The sequence below is a fragment of the Dromaius novaehollandiae genome, chromosome W (assembly GCF_036370855.1).
Source record: "Dromaius novaehollandiae isolate bDroNov1 chromosome W, bDroNov1.hap1, whole genome shotgun sequence".
NCBI lineage: Eukaryota > Metazoa > Chordata > Aves > Casuariiformes > Dromaiidae > Dromaius > Dromaius novaehollandiae.
In genome coordinates this window covers 8,003,489-8,017,412 of record NC_088130.1, presented here as the reverse complement: position 1 = coordinate 8,017,412, position 13,924 = coordinate 8,003,489, and the positions used below count along the sequence as shown (strand labels likewise).

Sequence of the window (13,924 nt, the reverse complement as noted above, 5' to 3'; positions counted from 1 at the left end):
ATGTGAAGAAGAACAAAAGACACACTTAAAAAGAAAATAATTTCATGTTGTCAAAAGCCACAGGACCAATTATAAATCAACGTTCCAGAGCTGAAAAGCCATTAAATTAGTAAGTGGAACTGCAGTAGACATATAAAGTGCCATAAACCTATGGAGTCTATGGAATTATTTTGAATAATGCTTTGACAATGCCATGATGTTTCCATCTTCAAGTTGATGTCATATGATATCACTGTATATTTTTATTAGTAGCTTTGTAAGGCTTCCCCTCTCTCTCATCTATTTCTTTTCATGTTCCTCCCCTCTCATTTCTAACAGCTCTCAAGGTCTTCCACTTTTTCCTTTCAAGTTCTCTTTCACCTGGATGTTGCAGGGATCTCTGCCATCTTCTTCATCTCCAATATGACATAGTTTGAGATTACTCAAACTATCACAGCAGTGAAAACAAGCCCTAAGGCTCATTTTATTTAGAGAAAAAAATCCTATAAGGAGTTTTCTATATATAATATCTTGGGCCTTCTCATGAATTTTTAGTTTTCCACATTGGCAATACTGAGGATACCCACATAACGTAAAGGGCAATAGCAAGGTTTCCTCCTTGTGATAGCAAAACAGCAGCAGGTTTTGCCACTGCATGGTACCACTATTTACAGACACACACACACACAAAAGACAAAAATGGCCATACATTGCAGACTGATGGATCACTATCTTTCACCCTGCAGGTTTCACCTTTGCTGTGGATGAGCTACAAATAATCATAACCATAGATATATATAAATGCTTTGCCTGGCATTAGGAAAGAGCAGGAAAACATGCAGATCTTAACAACAACAAGCCTGATTTTTCTTTATCTAATGTGACAAAACATTCTAAAAGATATGGAGTTAAAAACAGCAACCATAAACACTTTATTTTACAGGCATTGAGCTACTTCATTCTGAGCCTTACATTCTAATAGGGATGGTGGATTCCAATGATGTCTTTGAGTATAGGAAAACAAACACAGTATGTTTAGTTTCAGCACCAGTAGAGTTCATCAGTTTTAATTAGCTAAGAAGTCAAACTGTGGTGGATATGTTATAGAACAGTTCTTGACTTTTAGCTGTGCAATAGAAAAAGTGTTCTGTTATTAAATCACTGTAATTTGTTGCAGAAACAGGCACTGTAAATATGATAAAGATAAACTGTAAGATTCTGTACATAGCAATTGAGCACCAAAGATTCAAGATACGACCTTTCACCTTGGGAAGCTGATCTCCCTACTGAACAGGACTTAACATTCATATTCACATTATTATACTGCATGCAAGAAAAAGATATACAGCAATACTCTGTATAGAGTTTTTTTGTTTTGGGAATTTTTTTTGGATCAAGTGTTCCCTAATGCGCTGCCTGCATTAACATGTTAAAGAAAATTTAAATTGAAATTCTTGATATGTATTTCTAAACTGCTTGGTACAGAAATTAAAGCATTTGATAAGACTTTGTTGTAATGCTGCTTCATTCTTCTTAAAGAATTTACTATATGTTTTGATGGTCATGATAACACATTGCTGTCTTTGCTGTTTAAACCTAATATGACACTCTCCAAAATGCATTTCTTTAATTATCATTTTTAAAAAAAATCTGAATCCTATAAAAAGAATTTGCCTGCCAAAAGCTGCATAGTGCAATTTCATAAAATCAATTGATCACTTCCCAAACCCGTAAACTAACACTAGATTTTTCCTCTTCTTTATTTTTTTTTTTTTACCATAAAAGACATTCCTAAAAAAATACATTTTCCTAACAATACTACAAAGACCAGACTGGTGTCATTAATGATAATAGGCAAATAGGTCAAGAGTTGAGCAGCAGTTCTGAACAAGCCATTCTAAAATTCCTTTGAACAAGAGGAACTTGAGATAATTTCCAGTTCTTATACTTCTTCCTCTCTATCCCTGTGCTATGCATCCAAGAGCTGAGTTATGATTATCAGTTTTAAGCATTTTAGGATTTAAAAATGTAAAAAGTCCACAACTATTGAAAAATATTTTCAATTTACACTAACATACTGTACGGGCCTTGTTCTCAAATTATGTAAAATCTTACCAGTTACATCTGGCTTTACAAATATTTAACCAGCCTTTTTAGTGTCTTCTGTTTTAATTGCTCTTTTATGAATGCCCATTTATGTTCTGTTGTATACTGCCTAGTGCCAAAACATGAAATTGCTTTCTGGTACCCTTAAATATCTTATTTTTTTCACTGATATGGCATTGATTTTGAACATCTTACAAAGTAGGAGTAGGGATCCAATCAAGGTAGGAAATATTTAGCTACACCGTATTTTTATTTTGGGATTTTTAAAAAGAGGAATTATAAATGAGTAGGTAGACTTCCTAGCAGTGAGATACATTCAACTGCAGCGGCTACTCTGAAGAGAAGGGATGGAAGTCTGAGCCTTGTATCCAGCACTTTACATCACCTAACTTAAAGCCTAACCTAGTGTGTTACATGCTGGATGCTACTATAGGTTTGCTTGACCTCTGAAAGAGCTATGATTAAAGATAAATAATTTGATTTTATTGTTCCTTTTATCAGAGCATATGAAAATTGACATTTTAAGGACCAGCTCCTGCTACTCTCCACAGTAGCAAACTTCAACAGAGAGCTCTTTAATTTCAGTAGGAATACTAATGGCATAAAGCTACTACTCAGTAAGGCTGGTGCAAAATTAGTGTCACAAACCTAAAGTCTAGCAAACTTCTGACTCTTACTGGATGCATTTTGCAAGCCAATATCTTTAGCAGAGTAACAGAAACATGTTCCCATGGAACTAAAATTTCTCCAAAAGGAACTAAAGGTGGACAACATGAGCCAAGAAGTGATGCAGAAGATTTTAGCAGTGGTGTCAGTTGTAATAATTGAACTAAGGCTCTAGCCAACTTACAAACATCACAGAATGAGGTGGGTTTGGTTACCACATGATCGTCTCTGGCTTTATTGTACGACCATAGTTAAGTTTTTTCCTACAAATTGCAATGATGTAACTGGGACAAGGAATAAACAAGTTGCAAGTCCCTTGACTAAACTGGATTTTTAGCCTAAGAAGCTGTCTGTCAAAATTTAAAATTAATTAGATAATATAAATAATATTAAAAATCTTAACTAAAACAACAATACTCTAGAATGTTGTAGTAATTTCAAGAGGGGAAAGCTCAATTTAATTGAACATGGAGCACTGCAATCCATTAAATGAATTGCCCTGAAGCCTACCAAGAAATATAAAGGGGAACTAACATGAGTACACAGCACCTTCCACCCAAAACCATGAAATGTTTTACAAGCTACAGTTAAAATTTTAAAAAGAGATCAGGGAAACTGTTTTCTAACATTTCAGGAATTATCTAGTACCCAAACAGGATTTTGGAATTCTAACTTCTAACACAACCAGTATTTAGTAAGTTCTTGGTTGTGTATGCTTCTGACTAGAAATTATTGTGCTCACTATTGAATATGACTGTATCTGAAGTGAAAAACAGTATCATTTTAAAAAGCACACCATCATACACCAGCTTAGTAAAAGAATAGCTCATCCAAATGAAAATACAGAGGTAATTTTAAATAAGCAAACTGCAGAAATCACCCAAACCAAAATTCAAACAGGATGCAAGGCCATTCTTGAAAAAAGGGCTATGGAATCTGTGAAGACTGCCAATTGTTGAGATAGCACAGCTGCACTGCCCCCCCAGAACACCCTGATTGGCTCAGAGCTGAGAGACTGATGAGGAAAAGTATCACCTCTCAATCACTCTCATTACTAATTCTTGGAGCATTTGGGAAAGGGAGAACTCCAAAGAAAATCAATCCCTGACCAAGCCCAACCCAGTTTTATTTGGAGATAGATTGCTATCTGAGATGCTATGGCTGCAGGCATGCAGGAAACAGCAAGTGTTTCAGAATGTCCACCTCCATGTTGTTAAAGTAAGGCTCAAAGTGTATGTTTGTTTAAATAAGATTCTGTTGGAATCCCCAAACTGCTACTATAGCATCATTGCTTCCACAAGAAAAGCTGCTTATAATGATGAGGCCACAGTTTCTCTTCTATTCCTATTAATTAGGGGCCCAATTCCCCATTCACAAGAGGGTAACTTGCAATATGGTAAAATAATGAAACCATCTGTACTCTGAGTCACACAGAACTCAAAGACATTTGCTTATTGCATTTCCAAAAGAGTACAAAGGTTGAGACTATGTTACTCTTAAGAGATTATTTCTGAAATTGTATATTCTAAAACATGAAACCAAAATGCTTCTTTCTAAAACACTCATATAGGCAAATTTATTACACATTTCTTAGGGCTTGATCCAGAGGAATGTATTCCCTATGGCTACTGGCCCATCTGAAAGCTCAAAAAGCCTCTCAGGTTCTACAGCTGCAAGGGATATTTGCATATTGAGAGATATATGAGGCTGGTTGTAAGTTTTTTAATTAAAAGAAAAAAAAATGAATAGATGGCAAATTTTATGCAGTTTTTATTAAGAAAAGGATCACAGAATAAAATTTCTGGTGAAAATGAGAGAGCGAACCATTCCAGAATAGCAAGGTTGGGGCTAGAGATGAATGTAACTACACCTCATTCAGATCAGGAATGTGATCCTGGATTTTGAACATCTTAGATGAACGCCTTTAATACATGTTACAGGTCATTCTGGGGGAAAGAAGGGAGACGGTGGGGAGGAATGAAAGGGGAGGAGAGGCAGTCTCTCTCTCCTTCTAATAATGTTTCACTTTGTATAAATAATGTAATATTCATTAGCAGACTTGAACCTGAGTCTTCCTCGCTCCAGATAAGTCCCCTGACTGAGGTTTTCCAACTAATGCTCTCAGTCTCCAAGTATTTTCAGTTTAGGAACTTCCTAAGCAAATGTTGCTTTGGTTTATTTAGTAATCCTCAGTGGATTTCTCTTCCAATGAACTTGTCCAGTCTCTCTTTGAGCCCATGTAAACTTTTAGCAGCCAGCACACTTTTAGCATCCCAGAACTTAAGACTGATCTGGACAAAAGTAGTGTTCAAATTCTTCTCTGGAGGAAGAGTCTCACTCTGGTGTGGTTCATCTATCTGTTTGGAGCCTACTTGACCCCTACAGAGAAGTGACCCTTACAACCTGGCTCACAAAAAGGCTTCTGAAGAGCAAGTTTCATTCTTTTGCAATATACCAGCTGAAAGCTACTGAAAAATAAAACTTAGAGGAAAGTACCCCTGGATCTTGCTATAAAAGCTACATACCACTCCCACCACAAGCTACACCATCTTAACACTGTACTATGCAATAAAAGTATTTTGTGCATTTTTAGGAACCTATTATAAAGAATTCCAACAAGTGTACTTAATGTTCTTCTGTTTGGCAAGTGATATTACCCTCCCTCCATGGTTAAGGCAAATTACCAGCAAACAAAATTCAGCAGTCTAGCCAAAACTAGAAAACCCCACTTTTAACACCAACAGCCTTGCCGGCTACCAGTCAGTTTCCAACCTCCTTTTTCTCAGCAACGTCTTTGAGAAGGCAGTGGCATCCAAATCTAACAGCATCTGTCCCTTGCCAACATCCTGGCTCCTTTGTACACAGGCATCAGATCAAAATATGATACAAGAACAGACCCTTCTGGCATTGCTGGACCCTGTGCTCCTGGCCTGGGACAGAAAACACTCCTCAGAGTGGATATTCTCTGGGATTTTGACAGAAGTGACTGCATGGTCCTAATAAGACTCTTGTTAAGTTTAGTAAAAAGAACAAGACAGCAGTCATTCTCAGACTTAAAGGTATGCAACCTCCCTCTTGTTCCCTTGAACATTCCCAAAGCTCTGCCTTGTCAAGTCCCACAAACCTCGATGCTTCTTTCCTCTTTATCCCTAACACAGTACCACTTAGGGAAACTGAGAGATGCCAGAAGTTCATGCATCCTGAAATAGGAAGATATTATCCAGTTATGTGTCTGTCCAGTTCTCATCCATTTTGAAACAAGGGCTTTCAAGGGAAACAAGCATAGCTTCAATTTTCTGTTCCCACTTAGCAGGAGATAAAAGGAATAATACCACCAACAGTGTCTTCAAAGCAGGAGAAAGTGTTGAGATCAAATTTCAAGCAAATAGTTTCATAAGGAAACTAGCCATAAATTTCTCTCCTTTACCTTCTGGGAAGCTGGAGTTCTTGGAATGGGTGTCAAAGGGGCATTTGATCTCACCTTAGCAGGCTGGCTGAAAGGAAGCCTATAGGGCTTGTCTTCTCCCAGCCCTACAGTTCTAGCTTTGGCAGCAATGTTACTCCTCTGGTGATTGCCAAAGGAGAGTACAGATGGAGTTGACAATAAGGATTGGTGGGAACAGATGCACTAGAAGATGTTATCTTCACCAATGAAACGTGTACCTGTACTTCCCTAACTCAAATGTCAAATGGCACTTTAAAAAGAAAGAAAACAAAAACAAGAGATGAAGGTCCAGACCCTGCATTCAGCTCCTCAAACCCATAGGCTACAGATTTGATCATTCAAAATGAGGTGATGCATTTTGCTTTTTTCTTTACACTCTCAAACAGAGATATTTTAAAACAAAAATAAGTGTTCTAAAGCTGAATTGTCCTGAGTCTTACAAAACCCTAATTATCTTCAAAGAAATTTTGGGAGCTTGTTGTAGGTGTAAATTTGCTGTGGTGACTTCTTGGAGGTTTTTAAACCACTATATGACACAAATTGTGAAGCATATTTAATAGAGAAATAAAAGCCTTATCATATAACCCACACAGTTTGGAGGGAAACAGTATCAAAGTCTCCATCCAAAAGTGATTTTAAAAACTGTAATATAAATCTACATGGTCCCTTGCAAAAAAGTCACACACCCAAATAAATAAATTGATAGATAAAAGAGATCACTGTATATTATGAGTTGTTCTGCCTTTATCTGTCTAAAACATATCAGAAATAAACACAGGAAGATTGCAGAAGTTTACATTATAGAAGCAATGTGATTTTTTTTTTTACATTATATAACCAGCTCTGATGGTTTTGCCACTTTGATCATTCACATCCAATGTGTGGCATATTCCAACATGCTTATAGAATACTTTTGATCATAGCTGTAGTACAACACTATATAGTCACAATGTAGACTGTTTTCCCTAATGCTTGCATAGATCCAGAAAATACTCATGTACATATAACAGCCCAGCATCACACAATTATTACTTGGTTAGACTTACAGAATGATTCATTTAGCATTTAGAAAAATAGCAAACTGAGTTAGCTCCAACTTATTTCAGCTAGACACTTTGAGAGCTGAAATGAGAAGATATAGCATAATTTCATTTGCAGGACTCATTCCTTGCACATTAAGAAACCTGCTAGCATGAGGAAGCCACTGACACACTTGTTTGTCTTACCCTGATAAAATTCATAAAACAACATTTTACGAGATTTACTGGTACATCCTATTTGATTACAGGAATAAAAATACATAAAAATACAAAGAGTTTTTGCCTAAACAGTGTGGAATGGCAAAGTCTGGCTTTGATTTTTCTCTTGCATTTTTTTTAAGAAAATCCTTGAAGTGATTGTTTCCATGAAATCACTGACCTCTCTCAAAAAAATACCAGAGGGCCACTAATGTACCCTACTAACAATGTGTTAAAAAACAGCTGTGAGTTGACAAGCTTTTATAGAAAATGAATATATTTACATTTTACAATGCATGCATAAAAAAATTACAGGAAAGAAGCAGCTTGTAGTTTAAGTTACAAACTTCAAAGGAAGGGCAATTTTGTGTCACCCATGGTAAAAGAATAATTGCAGCATCTGGAGGTTTATGAGAGTAGTGTTATTTGAGGTCTTGTCTCCTCACTTTTCTGCCCATCCCCCATGTATAAATTTCTAAGAAGCAGCAAGAGAAAGAAAAATTCTTTTGAATAAACAAGTGTTGATGAAACTACAATTGAGGCATTGCCAATCCAAAAGAGCTAATACAATCACAGTTTATCCAGATTATATGTACTTACCAGTGCAAAATACATTCCTGACTAATTATGTTCTCTTTAACTATTAACAGTAGTAACTTTGTTCTCAAAGAATGTTAGACTGCATATGTCCTGGAACTCATATTTACCTGGTGGATTCTTGGCAGGATCATTGTGGCTCGGACTTCCCGATTGTCCAGAATCTATAAAGAAATCAAATAAGAACAAACAATAAAATAACAATAATAAAATTAAAAAGTAAAAATTAAAAATAACATTAAAAATAACATTATAATAATAAAATGATCTAACAACTAATATGTTTTGAAATCATCTCACAACCCTTTAATACCCTCTTTTGGTATTAAACTAATACTTAACTTTGTTCTTTAAAGGCCATTTTCCTGCCTTTCTACTTGAAGGCATTACTGTATGAACACACTATATATAACTCATTTTATACAGAACCAGAAATACTGTGAAAGATGTAATGATTCTGATAGGAGGAACTCACAGATCACTGAATTAGGACAAGAAAGTCATTCCGGTAAATATTCAGGATGCAAACATAGCTACAAAGGTACCTTTTCATTCCCTTCCCTGCCATCTCCCAAATATAATATTGCATATCAGCAAAGTAAGACTAGCTTCTTCTGATACAATGACCAGAAAAGTGTACTGGACCAGACAACTAATGGGATCTGCTATGATGAATCCTGTTTCTTTACCTTGCCTTTAAAACATAAAGGCACTTTTTGATTCTGCAGAAACAGGACTGTACTGATAACTGTCTGATTTGATACAGTTCATTTCACTGTGAAATTAATTTGATGTAACATAAGAACTAACAAAATCCAAAGCCCCTAGACTTCAGAGAGTACATTTCTCTTCTTGATTCATTAGGCACATGTATCAAGAGGAGAATGCAATTTGATGTTAACACACTAGACAGTAAATGTTATTGTTATTCATAAAAGCAGTTATAACTACTTGCTGCATTCTCATGCTGAGAATATAAGAATTTTCTGCTCCACAGTCGTGAAATATTATTCACAAAATAAGACATGATAGCAAATCTTCTATACAAAGAAAATATGAAATTAGAAGAACCATGACCATTTGTTTTTTATATTGCAAGCTAAAAATCCAGCAATTTCATAACCCGAAAAAAAAAATGCTTGCCATCATACAAATACACCCTTATTCTTTGCTAGACTTGCAATTTGGATATAGGGGAGGATGAAGGAAAAGGAAGACCTGACACTATACAAGTATCACTTTGATGCTGTTCAAGTCTCTATATACCTGTTAGGGGATTGACTTAACAGACTGCCTCCCAAACTGTCATCCTTCAGTGTTACATCATAGCAAATTTGAGTCTAGTTGTTGTACCAGTGTAAAGACCACTCCAAATGCAGCTGTTCACCTTTCAAAGCCTGACAGCTCAGAACATTATTGCTATAGTCTTTACTACCATGACAAAGAAGCAAAACACCTTCTCCCCTCCAAAAAATATGATCTGCAAAAATGCAAAAAAGCAAAGAAAATACACTCTTCCATGTATTTGTAAAGATTACTGTTAATTATTATTTTCCTAATTTTACTATGCACTTACCTTCTAGTACCTATGACATTTTATTCTGAAAAACCAATTGGATTGATAAACTTCCCAGTGACTTTTACCGAATTAATTTTTCAAAAGCAACTTTAGTGTTTAAGTTACCAGGTCTAGATCTGATAACCTTAAAATATCACACAGTTTTAATTTATGTATGTGCATTATCCTCACCAACTCTAGTGATATTGGAATGTGCTTGTCAAGATGCAGCAAGGGGCAGCTACTCCCTAAGGGGTGGGGAGCCAGAGGCCAAGTGTGATAACATGGCCAGCAGGGCAGGGGCCTCACCAGCCAGGGCCCAGCCCCACAGTACCCAAGCAAGGTGAGCAGGGCAGACCCAGAGACGGTAGCCAGGGTCAGCTCAGAGTCCAGATCAGCAGGCATGCTCATGGTGATGAGGCAGGTCTGAGGTCAAGCTGGGAAGTCAGTCTGCAAGTCAGGGTCAGGATTGGGTCTGGTGATGGTAACCAGGGTCAGACACAGCCCAGTGATCTCCAGACAGCTCCACAGTGACAAGGCAGGCCCCAGGTCAAGCCAGGAAGTTAGTCTGTGGGTCAGGGACCAGATCAGTGGGGTCTATGGCCAAGCATATGCATGGCTGTGGCTGAGCTGAAGACAGGTACTCCAACATAGCTCAGGCAGGGACTGAAGGCCCAGGCCTGAGCTGAAATTGGGCAGAGGGTGTGGGTGGAGGCCTATTAAGGCTATTAGTACACTCAGGGCCCTGACATTGCTTATATATGTTAGCAATGTTTTATTGTATTTAATATGTGCTAAAACGATACTATAAATAAGACACTGCAATATGTGCAAATGTTACCCTTGCCTTCTATAAGTATATTAATTTGAGGGGGGCTTTATTTTTTCACATTTGTATAGGTTACTGTATTTACTGGAATGAGTTTCACTGATGAGTTTGGCTAACAGACTTTCTGTTATAAAATGTTGACTGCAACCATTTTCTTTACTGTATAACCCCAAAGATTTGCTGTATGAACCACAGTTCACACAGAGAGGAAACAGCAGCACTTCACAAAAGCAAGGAGGCCTTCCCTGTGAGAAAGATGTGTCTGCAGGATGAAGCCTCACATCTGTTTCCCAACAGTACAGATTTCATTTGCAATACATGTTCCCTTTCATTATACATAGATTGAAGCTGTGCACACCACAGAAGTAATGACTTCTTTTTAAAAATTTCATTGTTATCCTTACTCTACAAGTCATCCCTCTGTGTTCACCAGGATTGCTATAGAATAGAACACTATTTCACTTGGTAAGTATACCAGGCTCTAGTCCTACATTTTTTTATGTACTTATATTCATACAAGATGATGCTAAATGGGGAGTTTGGAAAACTGAAGTCAGATATTTATCTACAAGACCTGGAACAACAGCTTACAACTAACTCTCTATATGACACTGATCTTCCAAACTCCCATCAGCCATGACGTGGAAAGAATACTCATCGCTAGACTGCAAAGACTCCATCATGCTCTCCAATTTTCTGAAGAAGGATTCTCATTGGTGTTAGCTTTGGTTAGCTTGTGGACCTGGTTTCTACAAATTTAAATAAGTGTACCAAAGTCATTTGTGTGCAAAAACTTTTAAACTGACACAAAAATAATGCCTCTGGTTACTCCTGATGTGGAGAGTATTCAAAGCTCAAGGAAGTCTTCTTACCTCAGTAAAAAAAAATTGGCCATATAAAATAGAATCCCAGAGTATTTCAACTCACAGGTTCATGAGACATGCCTCCAGGCACACACATGAAAGTGCAGAAACAGTGAGGACACAGTGACCTGGGGCTTTGTTTCTAAAATATCCGCGTGTCAGTCTGGCTAACCCAGTTTATCAAATGTGATGCTTAGTTTATTAACATGTGATGCTTAGGGGATTTAGAATCTGGGGTCATGACTGACTCCCAGGTTCATCTCCTATTTTAGCAGCATCTCAAACCTGATGCTGCCAAGTCACCAAACCGGCCATTGTCCAGACTGTTAACTTTTCTTCAAAGTGTTTTAATTTGGTAAATAAAAAGTAATTAAATCAACATTTTATAATGTCTTTCTGATTTGTAATCTCATTTAAATTAATGAACTGACTTGTTTAATTTTTAAACTGTCCTAGTTAAGAAGTGGAACTCTGGGAGTAAATCCAGTTTTTGTACAGATGAAACAAATTCAAGGACCTAGAAACACTTAGAACCAAAATAGCAGTAAGCATACTTATCTGTTCAGCTTTGTGTCCCATGTACAAATTTATTTTTTTAATTTAAATTCCCTCATTTGTTTATGTAAAATAAATCACGACACTTATTCAAAATATTTCTTACACAATCTATAAAGACCATATGTTGCTCTTTTTGGAAACTGAAAAACTTTCCCCATCTGTGTTGTAACATGCATTGTACATGGGATATTTTTTTTCTTTTTTTTAAGTTAAAAGATTTATATTTTTGTCATGCCTTGAAACAGATGCTTACCATATTTTATAATATTATCTGAGCTCTTTTTTGTCATGTACTTTTAAGAAGCAATTTACATAGGTATCTTGCCACATGTGGATGAATGTGAAAGAATGAAGTTTCCTTCCAAAACTTGCTGGACTCAGTAGGAAAAGATGAGATATGAATGTTTAATTTTATCCATCTGGATCTGCTAGTTATACTCTGTAACACTGAGTTGTTCTTGGAAACCAAGAAATCTTTTATATTTAGGTATGTGGTATAAAGGTCCTTCATTATAGATTCTTCAGAAAATGAAAGGCAGAAGACAGAACACAGTGAAAGACTCATTTTGAGGTTTAGAAAAGTAACCTTATATTATGTACTGTATGAATGAAAATGTTCATATTCTTAGGTAAGTAATAGAAATTTGCTTGCATACATCTTTAGCCAATTAATAAACTGGTTTCACAGGCCATTCCATTATGTTGTAAAAGACACGAAGCATGACCCTCATTTTCATGTAGTGTATTTAAGAACCTGGGGGGAAACCTCAGCCTTATGGGAAGGCAACAGGAATTTTGCCACTGACTCCTATACAGCCAGGATTTCATTTTCTGTTAGTATTTTGGGTCAGTAATGCATCAAGAGTTCAGGGAGAGAAAATGCTTTGGACTACATAAGACTATTTTTAAACACAGGCTAATAATGATATGATTGTGAAAAAATCACTGTTGTTCACTATGGGTCTGAGCCAAAGGTTGTTGAAATCAGTGCAAAGACTCTTAGTTGCTCCAGTGGGCTTTGGATAAGGATCTTTATGGGAAATTACTGATAGCTGAGAAGCACAAAAGAAAGCACTGTTTAACAGATACTGTCGGGTAAAACTGCATTATTCTTTTTAACTGGAATAACTACATTGTATCTTCCAATAAAACATATAGTATTAAAAGCTAGGTTTCTCAACCTTTCAAAACATTACAATCATAACACTTCTTTGCAAGTCTATAACATCATCTAACCAACGACCACAAAGTAGTTTACAAATACTAATTAACAGAGGCTTACAAGGCCTCTATGAGATAAATATTATTCTATAGAAAGCAATCTCCTAAAACAGTAAGTATGCCATGGCACAATAGGCTAATTAGAAGAAATAAACAGCAATTAAACTAGAATGCTGCTTTTTAAGCACCATAGGAAATCCAAGATTAGATTGGAACATACTTTCCTTGAACATTTCAGTGTTGAGTGTTTCTTCAAGCCAGCATCAGGTAATACTGGCTCTGCCAGTAAGTATAAGTGTGTTTAGGAGCCCAAAACAAAATAAAGGCTTTCTTTAAAAAAAAAAAAAACAAAAAACTTTACTCGTGTTTTACAACTTGAATACCATTGTAATGTGTCTAGATACTATAACATTTATCAAAGCATCTTCTAATTTGGATTTATGATGTACAGTGCTATCCATAGTAACTATATCATAGATTTTTATTTCTATTTATTTTATTGTTATAACTGATGATTAAAAAACAATCTTTAGCATAAGAGAAGATGGATTCCCAAAATGGTGCTGTGATTTTTTTCATGTACATCATGCTGTCCATACATTGGTAAGTATTTTTCATCTTGAGTTTTCCAATTGATGCCACATGCAATTTTTAATTACTGGGATATTTACTTTATGTCTAATATAGGTGAAGCATGAGAAGACTGATAGGAAACATCATAGTTCCATGTATTTGTAAATAACACTGTTTTTGATTAAAGAAAGATGTCCAATTTATTGTAGCTATATCACAGATTAGAATATACATTTATAATTTGTATGCTATATGAAGTATATATTGCACATGACCACATTTTATATACAG

At 36.1% G+C, this 13,924-nt stretch overlaps 1 protein-coding gene across 6 annotated transcripts in view; it reads right to left on the bottom strand.

Annotated features, from left to right (window-relative positions):
- The window catches only part of LOC135324452 (nuclear factor 1 B-type-like), a 160,015-nt gene that overhangs the window by 56,786 nt on the left and 89,305 nt on the right, over window positions 1-13,924 (bottom strand). For all 6 annotated transcript variants that reach the window (XM_064500863.1, XM_064500862.1, XM_064500865.1 and 3 more), the window contains exon 3: window positions 8,142-8,195. In XM_064500863.1, the coding sequence (XP_064356933.1) occupies window positions 8,142-8,195 (54 nt within the window). The remainder of the gene's footprint in view (window positions 1-8,141; window positions 8,196-13,924) is intronic.